This window comes from Zonotrichia albicollis, chromosome 7, assembly GCF_047830755.1.
Source record: "Zonotrichia albicollis isolate bZonAlb1 chromosome 7, bZonAlb1.hap1, whole genome shotgun sequence".
In the NCBI taxonomy this organism is placed as follows: domain Eukaryota; kingdom Metazoa; phylum Chordata; class Aves; order Passeriformes; family Passerellidae; genus Zonotrichia; species Zonotrichia albicollis.
The window spans coordinates 40,052,452-40,075,326 of NC_133825.1; the positions used below are offsets into that span (position 1 = coordinate 40,052,452).

At 40.3% G+C, this 22,875-nt stretch overlaps 1 protein-coding gene across 3 annotated transcripts in view; it reads right to left on the bottom strand.

Annotated features, from left to right (window-relative positions):
• The window catches only part of SORCS1 (sortilin related VPS10 domain containing receptor 1), a 257,781-nt gene that overhangs the window by 55,791 nt on the left and 179,115 nt on the right, over positions 1-22,875 (bottom strand). For all 3 annotated transcript variants that reach the window (XM_074545192.1, XM_074545190.1, XM_074545191.1), the window contains exons 6-10: positions 20,234-20,298; positions 13,227-13,345; positions 10,926-11,015; positions 5,592-5,771; positions 1,396-1,542 (exon numbers count right to left, since the gene is read on the bottom strand). In XM_074545192.1, coding sequence (XP_074401293.1) covers positions 1,396-1,542; positions 5,592-5,771; positions 10,926-11,015; positions 13,227-13,345; positions 20,234-20,298 — 601 coding nt within the window. The remainder of the gene's footprint in view (positions 1-1,395; positions 1,543-5,591; positions 5,772-10,925; positions 11,016-13,226; positions 13,346-20,233; positions 20,299-22,875) is intronic.

Below are 22,875 nucleotides of genomic sequence, written 5' to 3' on the forward strand. Positions count from 1 at the left end.
GGATATTATACTATCATATCATATAATAAAAATCTTGAGTTTCTGATTAAATTGGTTATAATTTGAGGTCAAAATGTCGGTGTTTTTTTACTGAATATGTTCACTTCAGTTAAAACTAGATTATACTATCTATTTGAAGCACAAAGGCTTCTTTACGCAGTCCCTTCCAAAGAACTGAACTGCTTTATGCCTGCAAAGTTTTTTGCATGCCATCTTTTTTGGTTTTCACCACATAGAAGTATCTAATAAAAAATTTACTTAGTTACAAATTTTAAAAATTTGAAAGAAGAAAACAAACCCAAAAGAATTTAGTCATGCTTTGATATAACGAACTCTTCTGTCTTACCCCCAGTCTTTCCTATTCATTTTGTCCAAACTGGAGAGGAAATGAAGGACTTGCATTTTAGCTCAATCAAAAAATCAATTATTTGAGCAGCTTCAAATATTTATTCTTTGCTCTTTCAATAGTGCATGACATTCAGTTAAGAGATTAGTGTAGCATTCAGCTACAAAATATAATGCTGATTCAGATTCTAATGCCTCAAAATGAGAATTTATTTTTTTTTAAGATGCAAAACGACATGCAAGTACAGGACAGGAGCAGTAAGAGCAATCTAAATAGTGTCCCTGATTCTGCCTAGAACCATATTAGAATTAGTATAATATGAAAGCTATTGAGAATCCCAAATACAGGGGTTCTGAGTATTATTCCACTACTGTGAATAGATTGCATCAGCTGAAAAATATGTCAAGATCAGTTTAGGTTCTCTAACTTCATAGAGGTCTCCAATTCTATTCACATTACTTATATTTCACTCTCCCTCTTGGAAGCTGTTTGCATATAATGATGATTAAAGACGTAGCTATGTGTGGATCTATATCAGTAAGTAAAGAGATGGATACAATTTACACCAACACACAGCTGCACATATATTTGGATGAATGTGTCGATTCTCACTTATGAGCTCAAAGAGAAAATGATGAATGTTAATAAATATTAATGCCAAGAGAGCAGCCTGAAAGCAATCCCAGCTCTCTTTTCCTTTCAGCCTGTTTCCAGTTACTGTGCCTCTGAGTTCTGAGCTACAGCAGCTCTTGCCTCCCATCTAGTGTCCAGAGAACTGACTGCCAGATACAGCATCCAGCTTCCCCTGCTCTTCCAGTGAACACAGCACTTCTGCAGAAGGCAGCTGATCCACTATTTGTTCCAGAAATTAAATGAAATTAACGTAAATTACAATGTACAAATGCCTGGCAGCCCAAGCCTGAAGTACTGCACTCCATGAGACACACTGCATGGAGAGGGGAACTGCCCTCTTTTTGTTATGTTACCTGGTAGAAAAAAGATTGTTCCGGGGTATTATCACCCCCCAAATTCCCCCCTCAGGTACTTACTAGGAGACAGTGAATGGGATTTCCCCTCAGATCCGTGTGCGGAGCCTGCAACAAACTCCAGTCTCTGCCTTTATTGTAGGTGATGAAAGTTTTCACTTGGTTGTCAATCTTCTTGTTAGCCAAGAACATTCCCTTTATCCCTGCTACCTAGGAAAAATTGACATGGCTGAAAAATAGATCAAGTCCATGCAGGTTCTGTGCATGTCCTTTTTTCTCTGTCAAACCCACCAGGGCTCTGATGGCTCTGTCAGTGTGGTCAGTGTCAGGGCCAGAATTGCCAATGTACATCAAAGGCAAGCTGGAGTGCTGGGGAAGAGACAGAGCCATCATAGGCGCAAAGATGACAAATGGGAAAGAAATATTGTATTTCAGAATCATCATGGGAACATGGCAAGATGTCAGTAGCATTATCTGTAAAGTGACAACCTCTCAACTGTGTAGGCATCCTTCCCCCTGAAAGATGAAACATGCACAGGCAATTATTTTTCTCTTGCACAGCTGCAGCAGGAAACAGCAGCAATTTTGGGCTTGTGAAAAAAACAGCAACACACACACATAAACTTGCATTTCATTGTTTCTATTCTCATCCAGCCTTCTTCAGACATTTCATCTAAGGATCTCAATGTGTTTCGAAACAATAATTATCAGTGTTTCAATGGGATAACTTGGGGCACAGAGGTATTTTTGTTAGTTTTGTATTTTGAGGAAACCAAAGCACTGGTGACTCAAGCAAGGCCACACAGAATGCCAGTTACAGAGCTGGCAATGAGGTCTTCATCCTTTAATTTTTTCCTGGTGTTTTACCCAACAGTTTAAATCCACAGACCTGCAGGAGGATTTTGCAAAGACATGACACTAACAGTTTCACACTGGAACCAAGCCTAAAAGTATCTCAGTGAGGAGAAAAAAAGAGTCAACCTCAAACCACAACTCACACTGCAGAATGTTCCCATCTTCTCAGCACACTGAAAATCAATAGCCCAATAGCTGCTGCAGCTTGAGAATGAATTTGTTAGGCTGTCATTCTGCAATCTGAGTGCTGCAATAAAAAGGGAAGTGAAATCAGGAAAAGGAGAGGGTAAATGAGAAACTTTTTGGTTTCCAGCAAGTCTGTTCAGTCATCCACCTCACCTCTGCTCATGATGTAGAATTAGCAGAGAGAATCATTCATCAAGGGTTTTTATTCACAGAGATTAAATGACATGGCATGGCAAACAGTTACACAGCAGATTTAGAGCTTTTTACAGCTCAACCCATTTAATTATGTGGCTGGATTTGGATGCTACAGCTACCAGTGAACAGGACCTTATTGCACTTTAAATCACATGCTGTGAAACTACTTATGTACAGTGCTTTAGTATAGCACAGTGATGTACTTAGTCATTCAAATAGCACCATCCTGAATTTCATCCTGAATTTCACTTGAAGTTCATAAAGACTTTGATATAGCTTGCTATAAAGGGCAATAGTATTTAAATTAAATATTTAACTAATTCATTGTTGATATAAGCAGAAAAAAGATAACCTTTTCAATTTCCCAGCTAGATTGTTAGACCCTATCCAACTAAGTATTCAGGATTTCTTTGTTTTAGTAGAAAGGCACCCTGAAAAGACAAGGGTACTCCTGTCTCACAGTGACAGTGCATGAATAGACAGGGATGGAAAAAAAACATATTTCTGCCTTTACTACCAGAGGCTACAGCCTATAGTTGCAGTTGTACTTTGCTTTGTGCTGTCCCAAAATTGTTCTATTATATAGTTCCTGTGAAACGCTGGCCATAAATGATTAAAGAGCACTTTATATATTGAGCAATAAAAGTGCTCTGAAATCCTGATTTTTTTTTTCTTTTTATGATTCTAGTCATGGGCTGGGATTCAGAATCCTTTCCTGAGAAAGCAAAGTTATTCTGTCAGTCTTCGACAGCTTTATCTTAAAAAAAAGACTGCACAGACATGCTTGTGTACTCTCAGAGGGAAGAGACCAATTGCACATACACAACCCTGACACACACAGGGAGCTGTTCAGCCTTGCTGCTCACACAGTGATTGCAGAGAAAGGCCCAGGCAAGAGAGTGCGTGACTACCAGTGGTCAAAGAGGAAAGCACTCCATCAGCTCCCCCACAGGAATTGTAGAATCATCACCACCCTGAATTTTCTGGATGATTTCCTGCAGATACTAATGCTGCTGCACAGCTTCAGAAAGATCCATACAAGACACTTGAGCACACAACTCTTAAGACATTTTTCACTCCCCATTACCACCTTCATACATTGAACATTCTCCTCAGCCAACATACATACTTCTAGGAAAAAGTAATTTCCAGAGTGACAGGGACATATACCATAGCTATAGACACACCTCCTCACAGTCTGTTATCAGCTCAGTCATGGATTGTCACAGGTGGGACTGTCTTGCTGTGGACCATTCCAACACAGCCTGGGCAGACACAGGAACTAGAAAGGGCACTCAGACACAGTGGTCAGTGATTTAGCTCTTCCCTCACTTTAGGAGGTGGTCATTAGGACAGCCTCTTTGTGAACTCAAGGAGACACCATGAAAGAATTTTTATTTCTTTGTACCCAGTCCGATGCCCTGCTTCACAGCATTGAGCAGATTTATTCTTGATTTAGAATCAAGTTAGGAATTAAACACACAAACATGTTCACTGCAACCAGAAGAACTTACTTCTAACACCTGACAAACATTCAAACAGACACCTGCACATTAGACAGGCCTTTCTCTGACATCTTCTGTAATGATGATGCTTTTTTAAATATACTGCTGCTGCCAGAGAAGGACTCATTTGGCAATCTCTCCACTTACTTTTAATTTATCTATGGATTTTTCTCCTTCTCTTGCCTACCTCTCCATTTTCCCCTAGATCACTATAACAATCTGACTCAGAGAACCATGCTGGCTGGCTCTGCTCTCTTCCAGCAAGAACATCAAACTGAAAGGAAGGTTTGTGCCAGGTTCTGTGTCAGCCAATATTCCTTCTATCTAGATACTCAGCAGATATGATGCTCTAAGTCTGATTCCATCAATTTCAATCCAGGTTGCTGTGTGGTGTCAGATGAATAAAACAAAACAAAAGATTTTCTTTACCCCCTGGGATGTAGGACACCTTTACATAATGCAGTAAAGCTGCTTCCCCAGCTGACAGTAATAAGAGGCAACAGTTTTTCCATGGGCTGCCAGCACTGCAGAGAGATTAATGGTAAAAAATGTCCAAATGACTGAAATGGCAGTGCCCATCCTCCTCCAGTCCATCTGCACTGATGTATAACTCTTGAGATCTCTGGACAATTCAAGGTGGTTTCCAAGTAGAGGGCAGCTGAAGGAAAACTACAGAACAGAGCTAATATTGAGACAGTGATGGGGAAGTACGGGAAGCATCTTCATCCTCAAAGGCACTCAGATCTACTTTATGACCTTTATTCTAAATGGTCTGAAAAATACCCTGGAGGAGACCTGAAAACAGAACCTGACTCTCAGAACAGCAGCTGAGGATTGAATTTCTCCTCAGCTGAATGTTTGTTCCAGAGGGAAAACAGGCAGGAGAGCAAGAGATGGACAAGGGCACATTAGAAGTCCTACTGTTAGGATCAATTGTGATAGAAGCCAATGCAAATTGGCATTTGTACCATGAGCTTAAGCAGAGCACACTTGTTCAGAAAAAGGCTCAGGGTAAAAAGGGCATCAAAATGAAGGATGAGTTTCCATGCACATGGGATAGCCCAAGAGGGCATATCTACAACCACTTAAGTTCCCAGAATAGTCCAAGTGGGAAAGGTGACAAGGACAGCTGAAAATGGCAGTCTCTTCTAAAACAAGAGATTAGGTTGCCAGAAATGCAGCATATATTGGAGAATGATACTACTGAGACTGCTGGGAGCTTTCACAGCCATAGAGCCAACATGGGTCCACGCAGCATTTTGGCTGACAGAGTTCCTCTTAGCTACTGTGGAACTGAATTCCACAACTTTTTCTTATGCATCAAAGAGTCATGAGCTGTTTCTCACCTGAGAACTTACTGGTGAATATAGCAGTAAGTCTAGGTAGGGTAAAACTCTGTATTTAGTCATTTGTTGACTTTGCTGTTCACATGCATTTTATGAGACTGATGTGCAAGGAGGGAACTGGCATCATGTGAGCTCCTGAAACAGCAGTGAGATATTTGGAGTTATGACATACCTCATAGAGGTCAATCATCACATTCCCCTCCAGCCCTTGACTACTCTTGACATTTTCCAAGGCCAGGGTGAAGTAGACCCCTCGGGTGTCGGAGATGTACAGATTGTACGTGTCGTTCTGGTTCCACTCTTGAACAGCTGCAAACACCTGATTCTCATCTGTGCTGATAACATGCATGTCCTGAGGAAAGAAAAGAGGCAGGTTACTTGGGGGAGCTCTGTGCTGCCATTTCCAATGGCACCAAAGTAATGGGGGAGGAGCAAGGGATATATTTAGGCAGGAGTTTAATGGGGAACTCAGTAGACAATACTGCGGCATTTTACTATTTTATTGTCCACAGCCACTGTAAGCAAGTATTTAATCCATGAATATTTTACACCGGCTCTCTTTTGCCAATTTTCAAAGTAGTAATTAACTGATGAAGTGTTAATTGAACATTTACATTGGCACTACAGCATTAAACAGCAGCACTTACACTCCCCTTACCAACACCTTCATGTTAATGAATATTTTGTCTGGGGAATAGGAAGGGTTGTTTATTTGTTGGGTTTTTTTCTGTTTAGCATTTGAGTGATTCCACTCATGACTATGGAATCACAGATATTAATAGTGTAGGAGTTTAAAAAAAAAGAAAAAGAAGAAAAGAAAAAAAAAAAGACCATCTGAAACATCTGCTTCTTGCCCAGCATTCAGAAGCCAAATATGCTCAGGACCTGATACAAGTAGGAACTAATGAGGGAACATCTGCTGCTATCTACTGTTTCTAATGACAATGTGGGCTGGAGCCAAGGCCCTGGACCACTATACTAAACAGCTCACCTCAAGAAAAACAACCTTAATCCTCACTTGATATAAAGAACAGATATGCAGTTAGGTCACTAGCAACATGAGTGAGGTTTTGTTCTACTCTGCTTCTCTGTGTTACAGCAGGCAGGAAGCAATGATAAGGTTGCATAAGTGAAGAAAAAACAGGAACTATTGAACCTGATCTCATCTTTCAATGCCTGGAGAAATTATTACCCATTTTATTTTATTTTCCATTACAATGGAAAAAGCCACCAAGAGAGAGATTGTTATAATGAAATTCCCAGGCTCTATCTGCCCAGCACAGGCACCCTGAGTTTTTTGGTGCCATAAAAATCTGTGGAGGTAGGAAAAGAAATGAAGATTTCTTAGCACCAGGTGATTCCCAGAAGACTCAGCTGTTCAGTCTGTTTTGGGCAGATATCCCAAAGTTATTATGCTTCCATGAATCTCAGCCAGGACTTTCTATATGCAAAACTGAGAACTTTATCAGAAAATATACTCTTTGGAAGCAGATGCTACTTCTCCCTTCTGCTAATAATAGTCTTTGAAAATTCAGTGCCTGGTGGCTTTTTAGGGAGGATTAATACTTCCAGATGAAGTCTTGTAATGTAAAAATAAAAAAGTAATATAATGAAGAAATTTGATCTATAAATTTGGAAGTGGATTCACCATGGAGTTAAGATTCAGAACAGTTGCTTGTTCATCCAGATCCAGATCTGAATACAGAGTGAATGAATATGCACTTGGATTTACTTTCTTCTTTGCACTGGAGAAAATCATGTCCCAGAAGATGGGCTCGATTTGTGAAGGAACAGATTGGCTTAATTCCTGAGGCAATAGGAAAAGTAATGTAAGTCCCACTGCGTCCTACTAATTTTGGTGGTGAACAGACATCCTCTCTCAGCTCCAGCTGTGCCAGGAGGAGTTACAGCCACAGCTGTTTGTCTGCGGCTCCTCTTTCAGACTGTCACCCTGGTTCAGCCTGCTGGTAGATCTACATCCGCAGGTGTTCCAGTGTGCTCCAGGCAACATTGTCTAGCACAGCTCTAATCACAAGTGTTAATTTCTGCATATGGGCACACATGGGCAGGCTTCTGCATTTAAACATAGGCAGAAACTAAAACTTGCTTTGCCTGGTGAAGGTACTTCTTCATTACCTTACCATTTCATTTAATAGTTTTGTAAAAACTGGAGGAGAGAGGCAAAAAGATATTTTGATCAACACCAGAGAAAACTAAAGACAATTTCACAAATGCTGAAGAAGCAAATGAGTAAATTTATTCACTAGATGCTTCCTGCATTTGATCAGAGCATGCTGTAAGATGGAAGTCTAAAGAAGATTCCAGAAAGGCTGAAGGAATTTAAGCCTAGGGAAGCAGAGACTGAGATGGAATTGGCATAATAAAAGTAATGCAGAAAGTCAAAAAAGATAGCATTCCAACTGTGTGCCTTTGGGGATAAATTAACTATTCCTCTTAATATGGCCTTGTCCAACAGATGCAGCAATGATGCACAGCTTTGACAGAAAAGGATTAGTAAATGGGCATCAAACACATCTTGGACCAGCATCTGGAATTTCTTCATTTCCACACTGGGAAAATTAAAATTAATCAGCATATCATATTACGTATGTTTTTTCAGGATGGGGATTAATTTCTTGGGGGGAGGAATAATACAAAAAGACAGCCTTCATCTTCATATAGCACAAGCTCTTTACAGAGATGGAAAAGGACAGGAATGTGAAGCAAAGCACCTGTCTCAAACAGTCATCATCACCTTTAGGGGCTCCCCTTGCATTTTTCTACTGAGAGCCTGAGCTTTTTTCTCTCTGTTCCAGAACATACTGGAAGTACATTAATATGCAGTTCTACTATCTGTCCCTTTTGCCTTTTCAAAGACAAAAGTAACACAATGCTGTACATGGGTTTGATCAGGTGTCTCCTCAAGTGACTGAAAGCCAAGGCTTTCTGAATTACTGAACAATTGCCCCTTTTGCATTTGGTCAGGGAACATTTTTCCTGGCAAGGTACGTGGTAGGGATGTGTAATGCCAGTTTTATTCTGCCAGCTTGGCTAGTCAGAGCATGGGGCTAATAACAACAAGGTTGTGGGATCACTCCCCAGTGGGCTCTTTACTTAAGAGCTGGACTTGATGATCCTTGTGGGTCCCTTCCAACTCAGAATATTCTGTGAAATGTCTGTGAAGATGCTGGTTCTTGCCTTTGCCTTCTGTGAAATTACTGGGGCTGTCAGCTCTTTTAAGGTCTGAATTCTTATTTATTTATTTTTGTTATTTTTTCTTCCATCAGGATGTACATCCTGAGGTTGAAAGCAGGTAGTGAATATAAAACAGAGGTACCAGATGCACCCATGCCATCCCTATTCAACCCAATACCAGTTAAGACAGGTGCTTTTAAAAGAGAAATTGTTTGACTTGCTTCAATATTCTCAAATGTCTGCCCAGTGCATTAGTCTAAACTGGAATTAATGCACCCTGTGTGCACTACAGTGTGTGGCACAGCCCATATTGTAGTGCTATGGTATGGAATAGGCAGCATCAACCCCCAGATCAACATCACTGCAACAATTAAGAGATCTCAATAAAGGCTATTTACAGGGTTAACACAACCTGTATGCACATATGCAGGCATCTGCTTGAATGGAATAGAGTTTCAAGTTTATTTATTTAGGCTTTTAATCAAAGTAGCTACAAGGCTGCTAATGTCAACAAGAATAATATTTTAGTTTGATTTGCTGTAGGCCATCCTGCCTGAGCAGTAGCATCACCTGCCAAGGCTGCCTGCCATCACACGCCTCCAGCTCAGGAGGAGTGACACACAGAGACAAAAAGCTTGGTATTTCCATCTCCAATTCCAGAAGTCACTTAGTACTGTTTACCATATTTGGCCCCTCTTTCTTAGGCTGAAGGAGATGAAAGAGAATTTGGGCATAAAAGAAGCTGTATGTTCCAAATCCTTGAATAATATAACTCTCTGTGCATTTTTCATAAAAGTGACTATTTTGCTTTGATGGCAGCCTCCTAGACAGCCACAGCTCCACTGCAGCTCCTTCCAAGCCAAATGCAGCTCTCCAGACTTTGAAGATATTCTGAGGTTGTGACAAAGCATCTTTCTTTGGGTCAAATAACATGAATATATTGCTCCAATTCCTGTTCTCCGGAACACATTGTAATATAACTCTAGCACATTTTCCCTGGTTTTTCAGTGAATTCTTTGAGAAGGTGGACAAAAAATAAGTGTGGGCTAAAGGAAACAATAAGTTTAAAGCAAACAGCGTCTCTACAGATGGTCTGAATTGGCTGTAAATCATAATTCTTATTTGGCTTTTCCAATAATCATGCTAAAATGCAGCTCTGTTGCTAAGGGCTCTTTCAAATAACACCTATTTAAATCTGATGTGGATTTACAGAGTATTTTCACTTGCTTCGGAAGGAAGTTTCAAAGTATCTTAAAATGTGGCTGAAAATTTTGAGGCAGACCACAGGTCTCCTGTGTAATAGCTAAAACCTCAGGGCTTCTGGTGAGGTCCTCGCTGTGCTGCAAGCTGGTTTCCAGTGCCGTGGACAGCAGTAAAGGCTCCAACAGCAGCCTAGGGAAGCTGAGGCACCAGAGGGCTGGGTTTGAACTGCAGTCTGTTTACATGAAGGTCACCCAGTCAATCCACTATAAACAGGTCTGTTGGGTTGAGGAGTCAAAGACAGCCAGTTGTGAAATTAGCAAAGTTATCCCTTTGAACATTTCTACCACAAAATCTGACCTTGCTCTTTCTTTTTTTTTCTTTTTTCTTTTGAGAATCCCTGCTTGGTTTCTGGGAATGCATTTGTCTTCTGATGTTAGACCTCATATAGAATCCATAAGATCATTTACTACCTTTCAGCTTAAATCTCATTTAAGACAGACTATATCAAGAATGAAAAGGCCAAAAAAAAAGTCTTCTTTCTTTGTTAAGAACCCATTAGGATACCAGCTGCAAATTGGTGGTTTCTTCAAAATGAAGCTAACATTTTATACTGGTCTTTCAAAAAAATTCAGCTTCAGAAGGCAGACATATCCTTTCAATCTCCAATGCTAATTCACCGTTGTTAATTAGGCTGGAGACAGAGCAGGCACACAGAGGCATCTTTCTGCTTGGTTCCCATTAAAATCTACTAATAAGGCAAAGCACAAAAAGCAACCCATACAAGACAGTGAGAGGAGAGGGGAGTTTTAAGACAAAAAAAAAAAAAAAAAGAGAGAGAGTTCCCTCCAAAACTTAATTAATTAAGCATAAAGAAATGGTAATTAACGTGGGCTGTGGTATCTGTCAACATTTCATGCTCATGTCCTTGACTAGCCAAAGTGCTGACTTTTGGTTTTGGTCCTTTTTTGTTTGCAAAAGTTCTGTTAAGGAAGAATACTGTTTTCACTCACTGCATGCCATCTTGCAGTTACTTGTGTTGGACTCAGGATCTTCTGTGCAACCCAAATATCTGTAGGTTCATATGGGGATTCTAGCAGCAGCAACCTACCTTGGGCAGGGAGTACTTTGGCAGCTTCATCTGTGCAAATGGGCTCCTCCTATAAGAAACGTAATAATGTGGTCTTCCTCCTGATGTCAGCTATGAGAGAAGCAGGAAAGTTATCATTAGGTTTTTCTTTATTTTTCTCTTTTTTTTTTTTTATTACCAGAAAGAATATCAAACAAAAGCTATTAAGAGAAATACCACAGTGTGGTGGCAATAGCTTAAACTGCAGCGCTGTTACAGCTGAGGAATAAACATTGATCCAACTGACAGTGACTGAAAAAGAAAACAAGAGGAATCCCATTTTCAGCAAAGAGAGACAAAGGCTGGAATCTCGTGTGAAAACTTGTGAATAGTGAAGTCTTGACTTCAGTTGGGCCATTATGTCACCTCCTGAGAGCACAGCTCTCCTGTGCCTTACAGAACACTCTCTGCTCTTTGCTGTCTGTAGGCTGTTCATTGCACCAGCACACTGGCAGACATGAGGCTTGATTTTTATTTCTACTTCCAGCTTTGGTTCCTGTGTGGCCCTGGACAAGCCATCATAGGTATCTGCTATGGGATCAGCTAAATATTCACAGATAGGGAGGGCAGGAGAAGCTCGGTCGATTTGGTATTATTGTGAATCTGGTCATATATTTATAAGTGCATAAATACTGATGGCAGATCTTGAAAATGCTGGGTTAGAGCAATGGGAGATATCATTTTCTACCACCTATTAAAGGAGGGGAAAAAGAAAGAAAAAAGCTGTCAATTTTTTCTGGCTTCCAGTGCTGCTGAAGTATAATCAATGTTTGTAAAGTACTTTGAAATCCTTGGATGAAAGATACTGAAGAACAAATATTCCAACGGATTCTCAGTGCAGAACTTTGCTTTAATTGCTTGATACCTGAGCTTATCAAGACTTTCCTTTAGTAGTAAGTGTTTTAAAATGCACTGCAGTAGTTTGAAATGCAAGATACACAGAGGCCAGGTTCATACCAGATTAAGTAAAATAAGCACTATTTCTCATTTTAAAGCTCTTCAACTTTTTTTTAAGGGAACTGGGCAAAAGTTAGGGGAAGGAAGGCCAGAAATATTTTTTAATGAGAGAGTGTGGGTTTGTAAATAAAACAAGTTTAGTGGCAAAATAAACTCCCATTCCTTTATCCTACTGCTTTTAAGCCTACTAATTAATTCCAAATGGCTTAGTTGCAGAAAAGCCAGATGGAGATCAAGGAAAGAAGGGAAGGCTAGAAGGAGGGTGTTCATCCATTCCTCCAAGCACACACAGCCTGGCACAGGGTCATTCCTCCTTTGAAGAACAGAGGGGTAACACCACCTCCAGCATCAGGCAGGATGGCTAAAGAGAAACACTCCATCTCCTGTGTCAGTCGAGGCACAAACACAGAGCCACTCTGGAGTGAGTGTGGCTGAACAGTGACACACACCCCTGTTTTCCCTGCCTCATAAACATTTCCCTTTTGCCTCAGACACACTAGGCACAAAAGCTGTTCTGAAGCATACGTGCCAGATTTATTTGTGGATTATTTAGACTGGTGTTTAAGACTGAGTTCATTAACTGAAGCCCATTAGTAATCAACTAACTCAATGTAAAATATAAATTCCACTCACAAGCATGCTAAAATACAAACTGTCTGGAAGCTCAGTTTAGTGCTAGTGATCTCCAGCTCACCTCCACATTCCCTACAATTCTGTTGTTATTTTTCTCCTCTTCAGCTGATATTAAATGGACACTGGCAGCAGCCTAATGAAACCCACAGTGGTTCAAATCTATTCACCAGCTCTCACCTGGAACACAGCCTGGCTGAGCACATCCCATCTTCTGCCATTTCACTATAATCACAACTGAGGCATAACAATAAAGCCTGATTACTCCTTTGGTGCTTTCCCTGACTCCCTCCCTTCTTTCTTATTTCCCTCTTATACTGAAAAAAGCTTTGGTCTACTCCCTTGTAATAGCAGATGAGTGACACACACTTCCAGCTGGGGGGTAAAAGCAGTAATTCCAGAGTGCTGATGAGATTGCAAGGAGTGGCACAGAGCACTCCAGCACACAGAGAACATACTTCAGGCAGGAACTCTATGGCCCTACAGCAACAGGAAACTAGAGCTTAAAGGAACACAGTTAGCATTGTAACAAACTGCTACAACCCACTCAGGGCCTTTATGGATCCAGTGTTGTCTAAGCAGTTGCAAACTGACACACATGCACACACAAGCAAAGGAATGCATGGAAAAATAATAGAAGACAAAATAATGTAATATAAAGTAGTAGAATACATAAGAGAGGAGGGTGTTCTGCACCTGAACAAAGACATAATCACCCTGGACGATCAGGGAGTTATGGTCAATGTAGCCTGGAAAGGGTTTGCTGCGAGTGGCTTCACTGCAGTTCTGCATCTTGCAGGTGATGTATTGGGCATCTGAAAGGAAAAGAACAAAAACAATACACTTGAGATCCTGAGTGCAGATTCTTCCTACTGTCATAAACCTGTTTGCTGAGGTGGCATTTTTGCTTCCCAGATCCATGTGAAGTGAATTGACACCATCCATTCAACACCACACAACCCTTCTTTCCCCTACATCCTTCATAAATCCTTGATTACTTTCTTCCTTTAATATCCCTCCTTCTTTACCTGCCTCAGCCTCTCATTATTTCTTTCATTCTGCCCTAGATCAGATATCAGAACTATACATTTTTACCAAGGGAGAACCTTCTGTGATGCACCTCTGTATTTCCTACAGCACTTACACTCTATACAGTAATTCAGATCAACTTGGAAAGTACCTCAGACCAATTCCTGTTCAGGGGTTCTACCTACTCTGCTGTTGACAGCATAGGGAGATGCACTCTGGCAGACCTGGGCAATCATGTCACACTCTCTTGTAACTAGAAGTCTTAGCAGTTTCAAATTAAATGGCTAAATACAGCCATCTCATCCACTGTCACTACGTGGGATGTCCCCACCTCCTATTCTGAAGCACTGCAAGGTGCCAATCTCATAATCTGTCACCTGAAGAAAAACAATTTGAATTTCTTCATGGGGACAATTTGTCCTAGAATACAGAACTAGATTCTCAGTACTCTGTTTGGACTCTTCCAGATTCATTAAGAATTTGTACTTTGTTTTATGACAAACCTGATCCACACAAGGAACAATTTTGGCTTTTTAACATTCGTACTTACATGATAGAAACACTACATTGCATTTATTGTTAGAAGTACTTCTAATCATTTTCCTTGGAGAGACACAGCCCCTTCTTTGATAGAATTACCACCTTGAGATCAGAGAAATAGCATTTTACACTGAAATAGAAATGGCTGGAATTTTACCATCTTGTATTTAATCTTGGTTTTAATTAAAATCTATCATTTGACATTTCTTTCCTTGCTTCTAAGGGCTGGTGACTTCTGCTGGAAAAAGACATGCAGGGTAACGAACCTTCAGGGAAGTTCAATGAAGGATGATTTTTTTTCTCCAGCATTTGCAGGGTTCTTGGAATATATAAAGTGCTATGTATTATTAGTTGCTGCTGTTTATAACATTTTATGCTTTCGCAGCTCACTGCAAAGCATTAATGAGCACAGCCTGGGCAGCATGATCGAAATGTATTTCCCTTCAGAGGGACATGATTTTTTCCACATTAGCCACGAGAGGGCAGGGAACGACATAATTCCCAGCCTGCTCGTTCCTGTGAGCTCAGGAAAGTTCCCTTTCAGAGCCTTTCAGCCCTCTGCAGCCAGGAAAAGGGGGACAGGGGGACACAGTCTCTCCACCACCCAACAGGGCTGTATGTCAGCATGTCCCCTCCTTGTCCTAACAGTGCTGAATGGTCACTATAAGGTCTCCTCAGAACTTTCTCTTCTCCAGGCTGAGCAAGCCCAGCTGTGTCAGCCTCACATGCAGATGAGTTTCAGCCCTTGATCATCTTTGTGGCCTCCTCTGGACTTTCTCTAACAGGTCCACAGCTCTCCTGTGCTGAGGGCTCCAGAGCTGCACACAGAACTCCAGGAGGGGTCTCCCACTCTGCCACAACACAGCTCCCGAGTGAAGTATGTGCCAATCCTGAGTTCAGCAAAGCAGCCTCAGTTGAAATGGTCCTACTGCCACCTGAGCTGTAAAAAGTCTGGGGGATTAAGGAATCTCCTCCACAAGAGATTTTAAAGAGCAGGCCAGGTTGACATCCATTAGAGGAGACTGAGGTTTTTTTGGATTGTGCTTTAATGGAGGAATGGGGACTATCCCTATTTCTGCTGTGATCACAGGAGTCTGTGTGGCAGTGATTGTATCATTGATGAAGATTTACTGAGGCAATTCCTGTGAACTTTTACAGTGCAGTTCTCCATGGCTTCAATTCTAAAATGCCAGTAATAACTACTAAAGGGCAGACCACTGAAATTGCTTAAGCTAATCTCCCAAACAGCCAAACACTGAGATGTGCACAACAGGAAAAACTCCTTTTGCTACAGGAGACAGAAAGAAGGAGAAGCAGACTTCTTGCAGTGCCTGGTTCTCACTTTTTTCCTAGGGGAAGATTTTCTGTGTTCACATTAACTCAAGGATTTTTTCCATTTCATTCTCGCGGACATTTCATGTGACTTCATTGGCAGAGGTTTGTAATTTAGCATTAATTAATGTCAATTAATGTATTCAGTTGCTAAGCTCTGGAATTAATTTCATTAGTTTTCTCGCACAGATGTTTTCCCTGCCATAGGTAATTAGGACATTATGCTTTTCATTTCCAGAACCCTCACCTCCAACAACAGCTGCTGTTTTTAATATACAACAACAAAGTCACACTGTGCCTGGAGAGAAGAACATAGCAACTCCCAGCTCTTACACCCCCAGATGCATTCATTTTTGACAAGTTTAGACACCCAGAGTAGGAATCTTCTCAGGGAACAGCAGCTATTTCTAAAGAGGAAGCAAGAAAAGTCACAGAACATAGCGATGGAGACATCTTGTAAGGGAAATCTCTGACAAAATTAATCTGTTTCAGTGGTGAAAGAGAATTGCAAAAGCTAACACAGAAAATGTTAAGAGCCAGGGGGACCCTCTGCCATGAAATATTTTAGTTTTTTCCATTTATCTTGAGCACCATGCTTGTATGTTTTCAATGCAAATGGATCCAACCTGTCCCAGAGACATTTCTTGGCTCAGCTGGTGGAGAAGGAAGGTTATTGGTGGTTACTGGAGGCTGGTTGGCCTCTGAAAAAGTAAACAGGAGAGTTTTAGATCCCTTCCTAAAGCAGTGGCACTTTCTTCAGGATATTTTGTTGACAAGTGCTTTTTTTGGATTAAATATCAAACCCTGACATCCACTGCTTCCTAGTGTAAGCTTGCAGTTATGTCTTCTCAAAACCTTATAAGATCACAGGGAGAGTCAGAGAAAATGGTCACTCTACTCTGCAAATGCATAATTTATATTTTTCTTGTCTTTAGTTCACTGAGGAATGTGTCTTTTCCTCTATCAATTAATCCACTGGGGACAAATCAAGAGTTTTACACAATGTAGTAAATGATCTGTTTCTCTCACAGATTTTCTGTGGAGCATCCCAGCTCATTACTGAGCAACTCAGACATCAGGGACAGTTTCTGTTTTGAAGCATGACTGGCATCCTGTAACTAATGACCCATAAGAACATGGTAGTGACATATGTCACTGTAAGACCCAGGTCTGCAACCTCTCTCCTTCAGTGACTAATAAAACATGTCTAGGTTGCATTAGCAGGGCAGGTACATCTTCAGCATTCACAACCTCCCATGGCAATGAATTCCACAGTTTAAATAATAAATAAATGTTCTCCCATACTTTAATCTATTTTTTTTTTTTGAGAAACACAAGAAATGACTGTTCTTTATCCATTTCCATCTGGTCTGAACATTGATTTTTGAAACATGCATGTTATGGGAATATGCTCACAACTCTCCAGGACTCAGCAACTGCAAAGCAATTAACCAGTAATGAAGATCAGTGAAACGAAACCATCTCATTTACTAACTACCCACAAATCTGGTTTTATCCTGCTGCTACTCTTTCTTCATTGCATGTCAGCATCAAAAATCTTTCTTTACACAGGGAAGTATATCCTCCACCATTTCTGGCATAAAGCTATAATGAGAGAAACTAACAGATGTCCTTCTCCAGGACAAATACTAATCATGATCAGGAAAAAAACTAATCACAACCAGGAAAAGAAAAAAAAAAATCACTGCACAGGTTTAGGGCACTACAGGAATTAATTCAACACTGTAGCTACATTAGGAAAAGACTGCCAGGCTAGGCTGCCTACTCATTTTTTCCACAACAGTGATTGTTTTATTCTTCCCTGCAATTTCCTGTGAAAACAGAAATTAAGGTACTAGTGCAACTTTGTGATTCAGGCACTTTTGGCCAGATGCTCAATCCCTGTGGATCAGCAAGCAGAACATGTCTGCTGGCCCCAGGTGAGACTTTGGTCTTAACCTGCATCACAGCAGCTCCTAAATTATCTTTCAGTAGGAAAAGCTGCTATGTAAATCAGGACAGCAGAAGAAAAGCAAAGGAAACAAAACTACTTTTTAAATATCAGGAGCTCTCTAAATCTTTGCCAGCACATTAGAAAACCCCTTAGCTTCTTTCATCCACACTTAAAAAAAAATTAAAAACTTTACTCTAAATAAATTGGTCTCTTATCTACAAAAGCAAAGGCATGGCTCATAAATGTAGTAGTTGTTTTACTGTTTTACTGTCTATAGAAACTGTCATTCAGACATCCCCTGAGTCAGTTTTGCCATTCTCTGGAGGGCCACTGGGTACCCAGTTAGTTTCCAAGTGCCTTGTAGGAATCCATCTTTCTAATTTGCACCAACAGTCTGGATTTCTCAGTAGGCATCACCTGAATAAAAATTACCTCCCATTTAGTTAACTTGAATCAGGCCTTACTGGAATAACCCTACCAAGCTCAAATCAGATAAGCCTGTTAATTTTAGGATCTTGTGTTTTCTTCACAAACCTGAACCCTTATGTGTCATTAAGTTTATACCTTCTGAAAGCACTTTAGGATGCATTTGAGGAAATCCAGATTTAACTTCCACCATCACCCTGCCTGATGTTTGTGGTGGTGAATGTAACAAAGAGAAGCTTATTGTGTGATTAAGAACCAGAGAGGATTAATTGTCTTACTGGGGTGTTGCCCTGAACCCAGACCAAAAAAAAAAAAACAAAAACCCACAGTTCCTGCTGACTTTGCTGGCTTGCCTTTGATCCTGTTCCAAAATCAAAGCAGAACACCAGGGACACCCAATGGGAATGTGAGATAACATTCACATGAACTTCTTCCAACCAGAAAAATCAGTTTTACCACCATGCTCTCAGCCCCAGATTGATATGGATTGGGCCTGAAGCCTTTGAAAAACAAACAAAAGCATCACATTCCAGAAGATGAAATTTTGCATGGTGCTCTCCAAAACTTACACAACAGGATGAAAACCATAAAAGGCAGCAATCAGCCCTGCAAATATGTTTCCACCAACAGAAATAAATTGAGCAGGCTGTACTCAGCTTGCTCATCATTACCTGCACCCTACTTTGATGAGACACAGTGTGTTCAGCAGTCCACATTTTTTCTGGATCCCAAGGGGGGAAAAAAAAGAAAAAAGTTGGGAGAGCGCAAGAAGAAGATTGCTAGCCAGATCCTCAGCAGGTGTAAATCAATGCCACTGAAGCTGTACTGGTTTATGCCTGCTGTGGAACTCTTGTTTTGGTCCTTGCAAACATTTTACATCATGTACATAAGCACAATAAATTAAGTGCACAGACAGACCATAATCAGAGAGCAGAGACAGAGAGTTACTGCTGTTCTACCAAGGAGAGCCCAGCACTAAGGTTGTTCTCTGCCCACTGGGAGATGAATGTCCCTCAAATGCATCACCAGAATACAACTCTCTAAACATCATGTGTAGTGCTTCATCTCAATGACCTCAAGTTTAATGACTTCTAACAGCAGTGTTTTGTGCTGAAATAGATGCTGCCCTGTTAGAATATTTCCTTTTAGCATGCCCCAAGAAGTGGAAAGCCTCATGTTCCCAGCCTTGCTGCCACATCAAGTAAGTGAAATTGAGAGGAGAAATAATAATCATAGATCACAAATGATAAGAAGTAGAGATAATACATTTTTTCACTGTCACTAATCCTACATATCTTGAAAAGAAAAGACCTTTAAAACTTTATGATTTCTATCGCTACTATCAAAATTCATATTCCAAAAAAGTTCTCTTTCAAGTTAAATTTCCTAAGTTAAAAATCAGAATACCTTACAATTAAATTTTCAGATATTTTTTAATTTTCCAATGACAAAATCACATTTTAAGTAGCATCACTGTATTTGAGGGTACATTTCAAGCGGGAACTTTACAATTTAAAAAATAATTAATTTAAGGCACTATTAATACTTCTGTACTGCAAATGGTAAAAACCTTCCTGTTATGTTGCAGGAAAACTGCTATTTACTGAGGAAACAATATGGAATTAAAATGACTGGATCTCTGGCAGCTGGGCATTCACTGTGATGCCTGCCTGAGGCAATTCAATGTTGTGGAAAAGAAATCCATGGAGAAATATCTGCAAAGGCAGTGGAGCTCAAAGATAAACCGTGAGAAAGCCTGGATGGGAGGAGAAAAGGCCAGCAGGGGGCTGAGTGTGCCTGAGAGAATTTACAGCCAATTAGGAAAATATTTTGGAGTTGCAGGTAAAGGAGGCTCCTAGAATAGGGAAAAAAAACCAAAAAACACCTCAAGAGGCAAAGCAGGGAGGGAAAGGAGCTGATGAAAGTGAAGGACAATGGCAGGACATGCAGTATCAGTGAAGAGCACACTCAGACTGGTCATTAAAAGGTTTCTAATTGGGTATTTTCAAAGGTAGCACCTAAGGCAGAGTATCCCAGGTCTGCTAAAACTATGAAGCTATGAACAAGGTAATGCTATGTACTGTGTGAACAAACAGCAGCTAGACTTCATGACCCAGGAACTTCTCTTCAGTGTCATGTTCCCATCAATAAAAACCAACCATGTAAGAAGAAATAAAAGTGTTGTGTGTAGTAACTCGAGTTACTGCTTATTCCTCCTTACCATGTTCACAGCCTGGTTAACCCAACTTTTTGTCTTGCTGGAAAGGCTTCTCTTCTGACAGACCTAAATTGGAACAGCCAAACTCCTTGTACTACATGAGTGAATCACTAAAAGAAGTGAGATTTCTACTGCTTTATTGTATGGTTACAAGCATATGAGGAGAGCCCGGAATGCCACAATTTTGGAAGCTGATGTACTTACAGCCATCCACTGTCCTGGCCTCCAGGTGCACGAGGTCAGGCTCTCTTCCATTCCCCATCATAGACCTGTAAAAGGCAAATTGAGACAACAGTATTAAAAACAACATATACCTTGAATTTCTGAGATTTTGCTTTCAAAGGAGATACTGTTTAGCTGGACATAAAATCATACTCACAAATCAGAACTGATAATTTTGAAATAATTTTGGAGTTTTTTCCTAATATGAACTTGAATATTTTAAAGAAATTCTACTATTTAATCTAATAAATGCCATTGTACTTATGAGTTCTTTATTTCTAACCCCTTTACATAGCTTCTTTCCACCTGGAGACCCATTCCTGTTCTTGTTGGCACATGAAATTTTGATGTTTCTCCTTGTTTGGTCGGAAGGATGCGTTTCAGTTCATGGTGGCATGCAGAAGACTTTAATTTATGGGATAATAGTATTTGCCAGCATACTAATTATAGCTGTTCCTTTATATTGGACATTTTATGCACATTTGCTTAATTGACACTCTTAATGATCAATGTTCCCTCATTAATTAAGAAGTTTTAAAACCTCATTTTATCCTGAGACATTTTATCACTTCTGATCTAATAAAAACAGTATTCCATTAATAAAAGTGTCACATTGGAAATCACTGTTTGTTCCCTCTGAATTAACAAGTAACAAAGTAAAGGCATTGAGCACTGCAAATAAGGAGTTTATGGAATTAAACTTCACTTCCATTGCTGAGGTTCCCCTGGACTGGCACTGGTGGCCTCATCAATTCCCTGGAAGATTCCAAATGGGCAGTGGTGTGATGGAGAGCCTGAATGATGCTCTCAGTGCCAATCCCACTGTAGAGCTGCCTCAGCAGCATCTCTGACAACCTGCCTTGTTTCTGGTCTTGATCCTATCACCCAAGTCACAATCCTGGATTAAAGCTGAGGGTTAAACAACCAGTTTCTTGTCAGCTGCCTGACCTCCGAGTTAATAGAAGCATGAGGGAAGACACACATTCATTTCCAGTGATAGAAAAATTAGATGTTCTCCTCAAACCCTCATTATTTTTCAGGAAATCAGAAGAGAGATTCAAACAGTGATTTAGACCTTAATTCAGTTCCCACTGACTGCAATCAGAGGCACCTCCAGTACTTAATCATCATGTGCATTAACTAATAACTATTATAAAAATGTTAACAAGACTGTGTCCTGATTAATCCTTACCTTTGCTTGACAAAATATATAGCAATTCACTAGCTGGAAAAGGTTCCGTTCTCCTTTGTTGGGGACTGAAGTTCAGAAAATACTCTGAGAACCAGCATTGCTTTTACCTCTTCTCCATTTTTAATAAAGTTTATGGCAAGGTGTTATTTCCTTAAACATTCAACTTCCACTTAAAATCTCTGCTTCCTGATAATTGACACCAAGTGAGGGGGGAAGGAAACACTTTCCTAGGGCATTTTTATTAGGCCTGCTATGATCAGCAGATTTAGGGCCAAAATGTGGGGCCTGCTCATTACAATTCAGTTCAACATAGACAGATGCCAGTGACAAACAGCTCTAAAAAAACTGCACAAGGACAAAACTAGCATATCTCCTCTTTATTCTTGTTTATTTAAGTGGGATTTAAATGCTGGAACTGGAATATTGGAGTAGCCCACCTGGAATTGGGCTGTTGCAGAAGACATAGCACAGCTTTGTCAGTCCATTCCTCCTCCTGACCTCACACACCTCCAGGGGATGTGAACTCTCCAAAGAAACAAGGAATAGATTCCACATATTTGAATATTTCGCCTCTTAAGAGTGCAACAATGGTGCTCATCCAGCAAAGAATGAGAGTCTACTTGGCTGTTTTGTGAATTTCCTCCTCACAATGTTATTCTAACCCCAAGAGAAGCACCTTTTGCATCTTCTCAGGCAAAGAGTCAATTTTATGAGCCGTAATTTACATCAAACTTTTAGGTGCCTTAAGAGCAGCATATAAAAATCTGGATCCCTCAAGCCCTGAAATGCATATTACTTAGTCTCAGCCAGTATAGGGACTGTAGGAGCTTCAGTTCAAGGTAGAATTAAACCATCAGTTGTCCCAAGGGGGCACAGAACAAGGCCAGCTGAAACAAGCTGGTGACAAAACTCCAGGACTTCCTTTCTTCTGATGTCTCCTAACCCCTGCAACTTAGGAATGTGATGACAAAGATGAAAAGTAAGGTCCAGAGGAGGAAATTCCTAAAGTCAAAGAGGGTATCTGGGGTATAGTCAAGAGCCATATCATGACTTCCTATCTGCCAGATCTTTCTCCCTACATTAGAAAGTACACATTTCATTGCTTTGATATACAACTGGCTTGATTTGTGACAGCACAAGGTCATGGTCAGGCCCATAATATTAAATGCCAACATGAAAAATCAGTTGTAAAGAACAAGAAAAATACAAATACACATCTGCTCAAATCATTATTAACTGAACAGAGCTGACAGCCAGAAACATATCAGTTCCATCTGGATTCTGCTGAGAGCTTACTGACCAGCATTTTTGTAATGTCACATTTTTTTGGATCATGCTGTCTTGCTCCATGGTAGCCTTAGGCTATTTCTTTATACATCTCTCCATACCACCTGAAAAGCCACATAAAGTAACTTTCATCTTACCCAGCTGT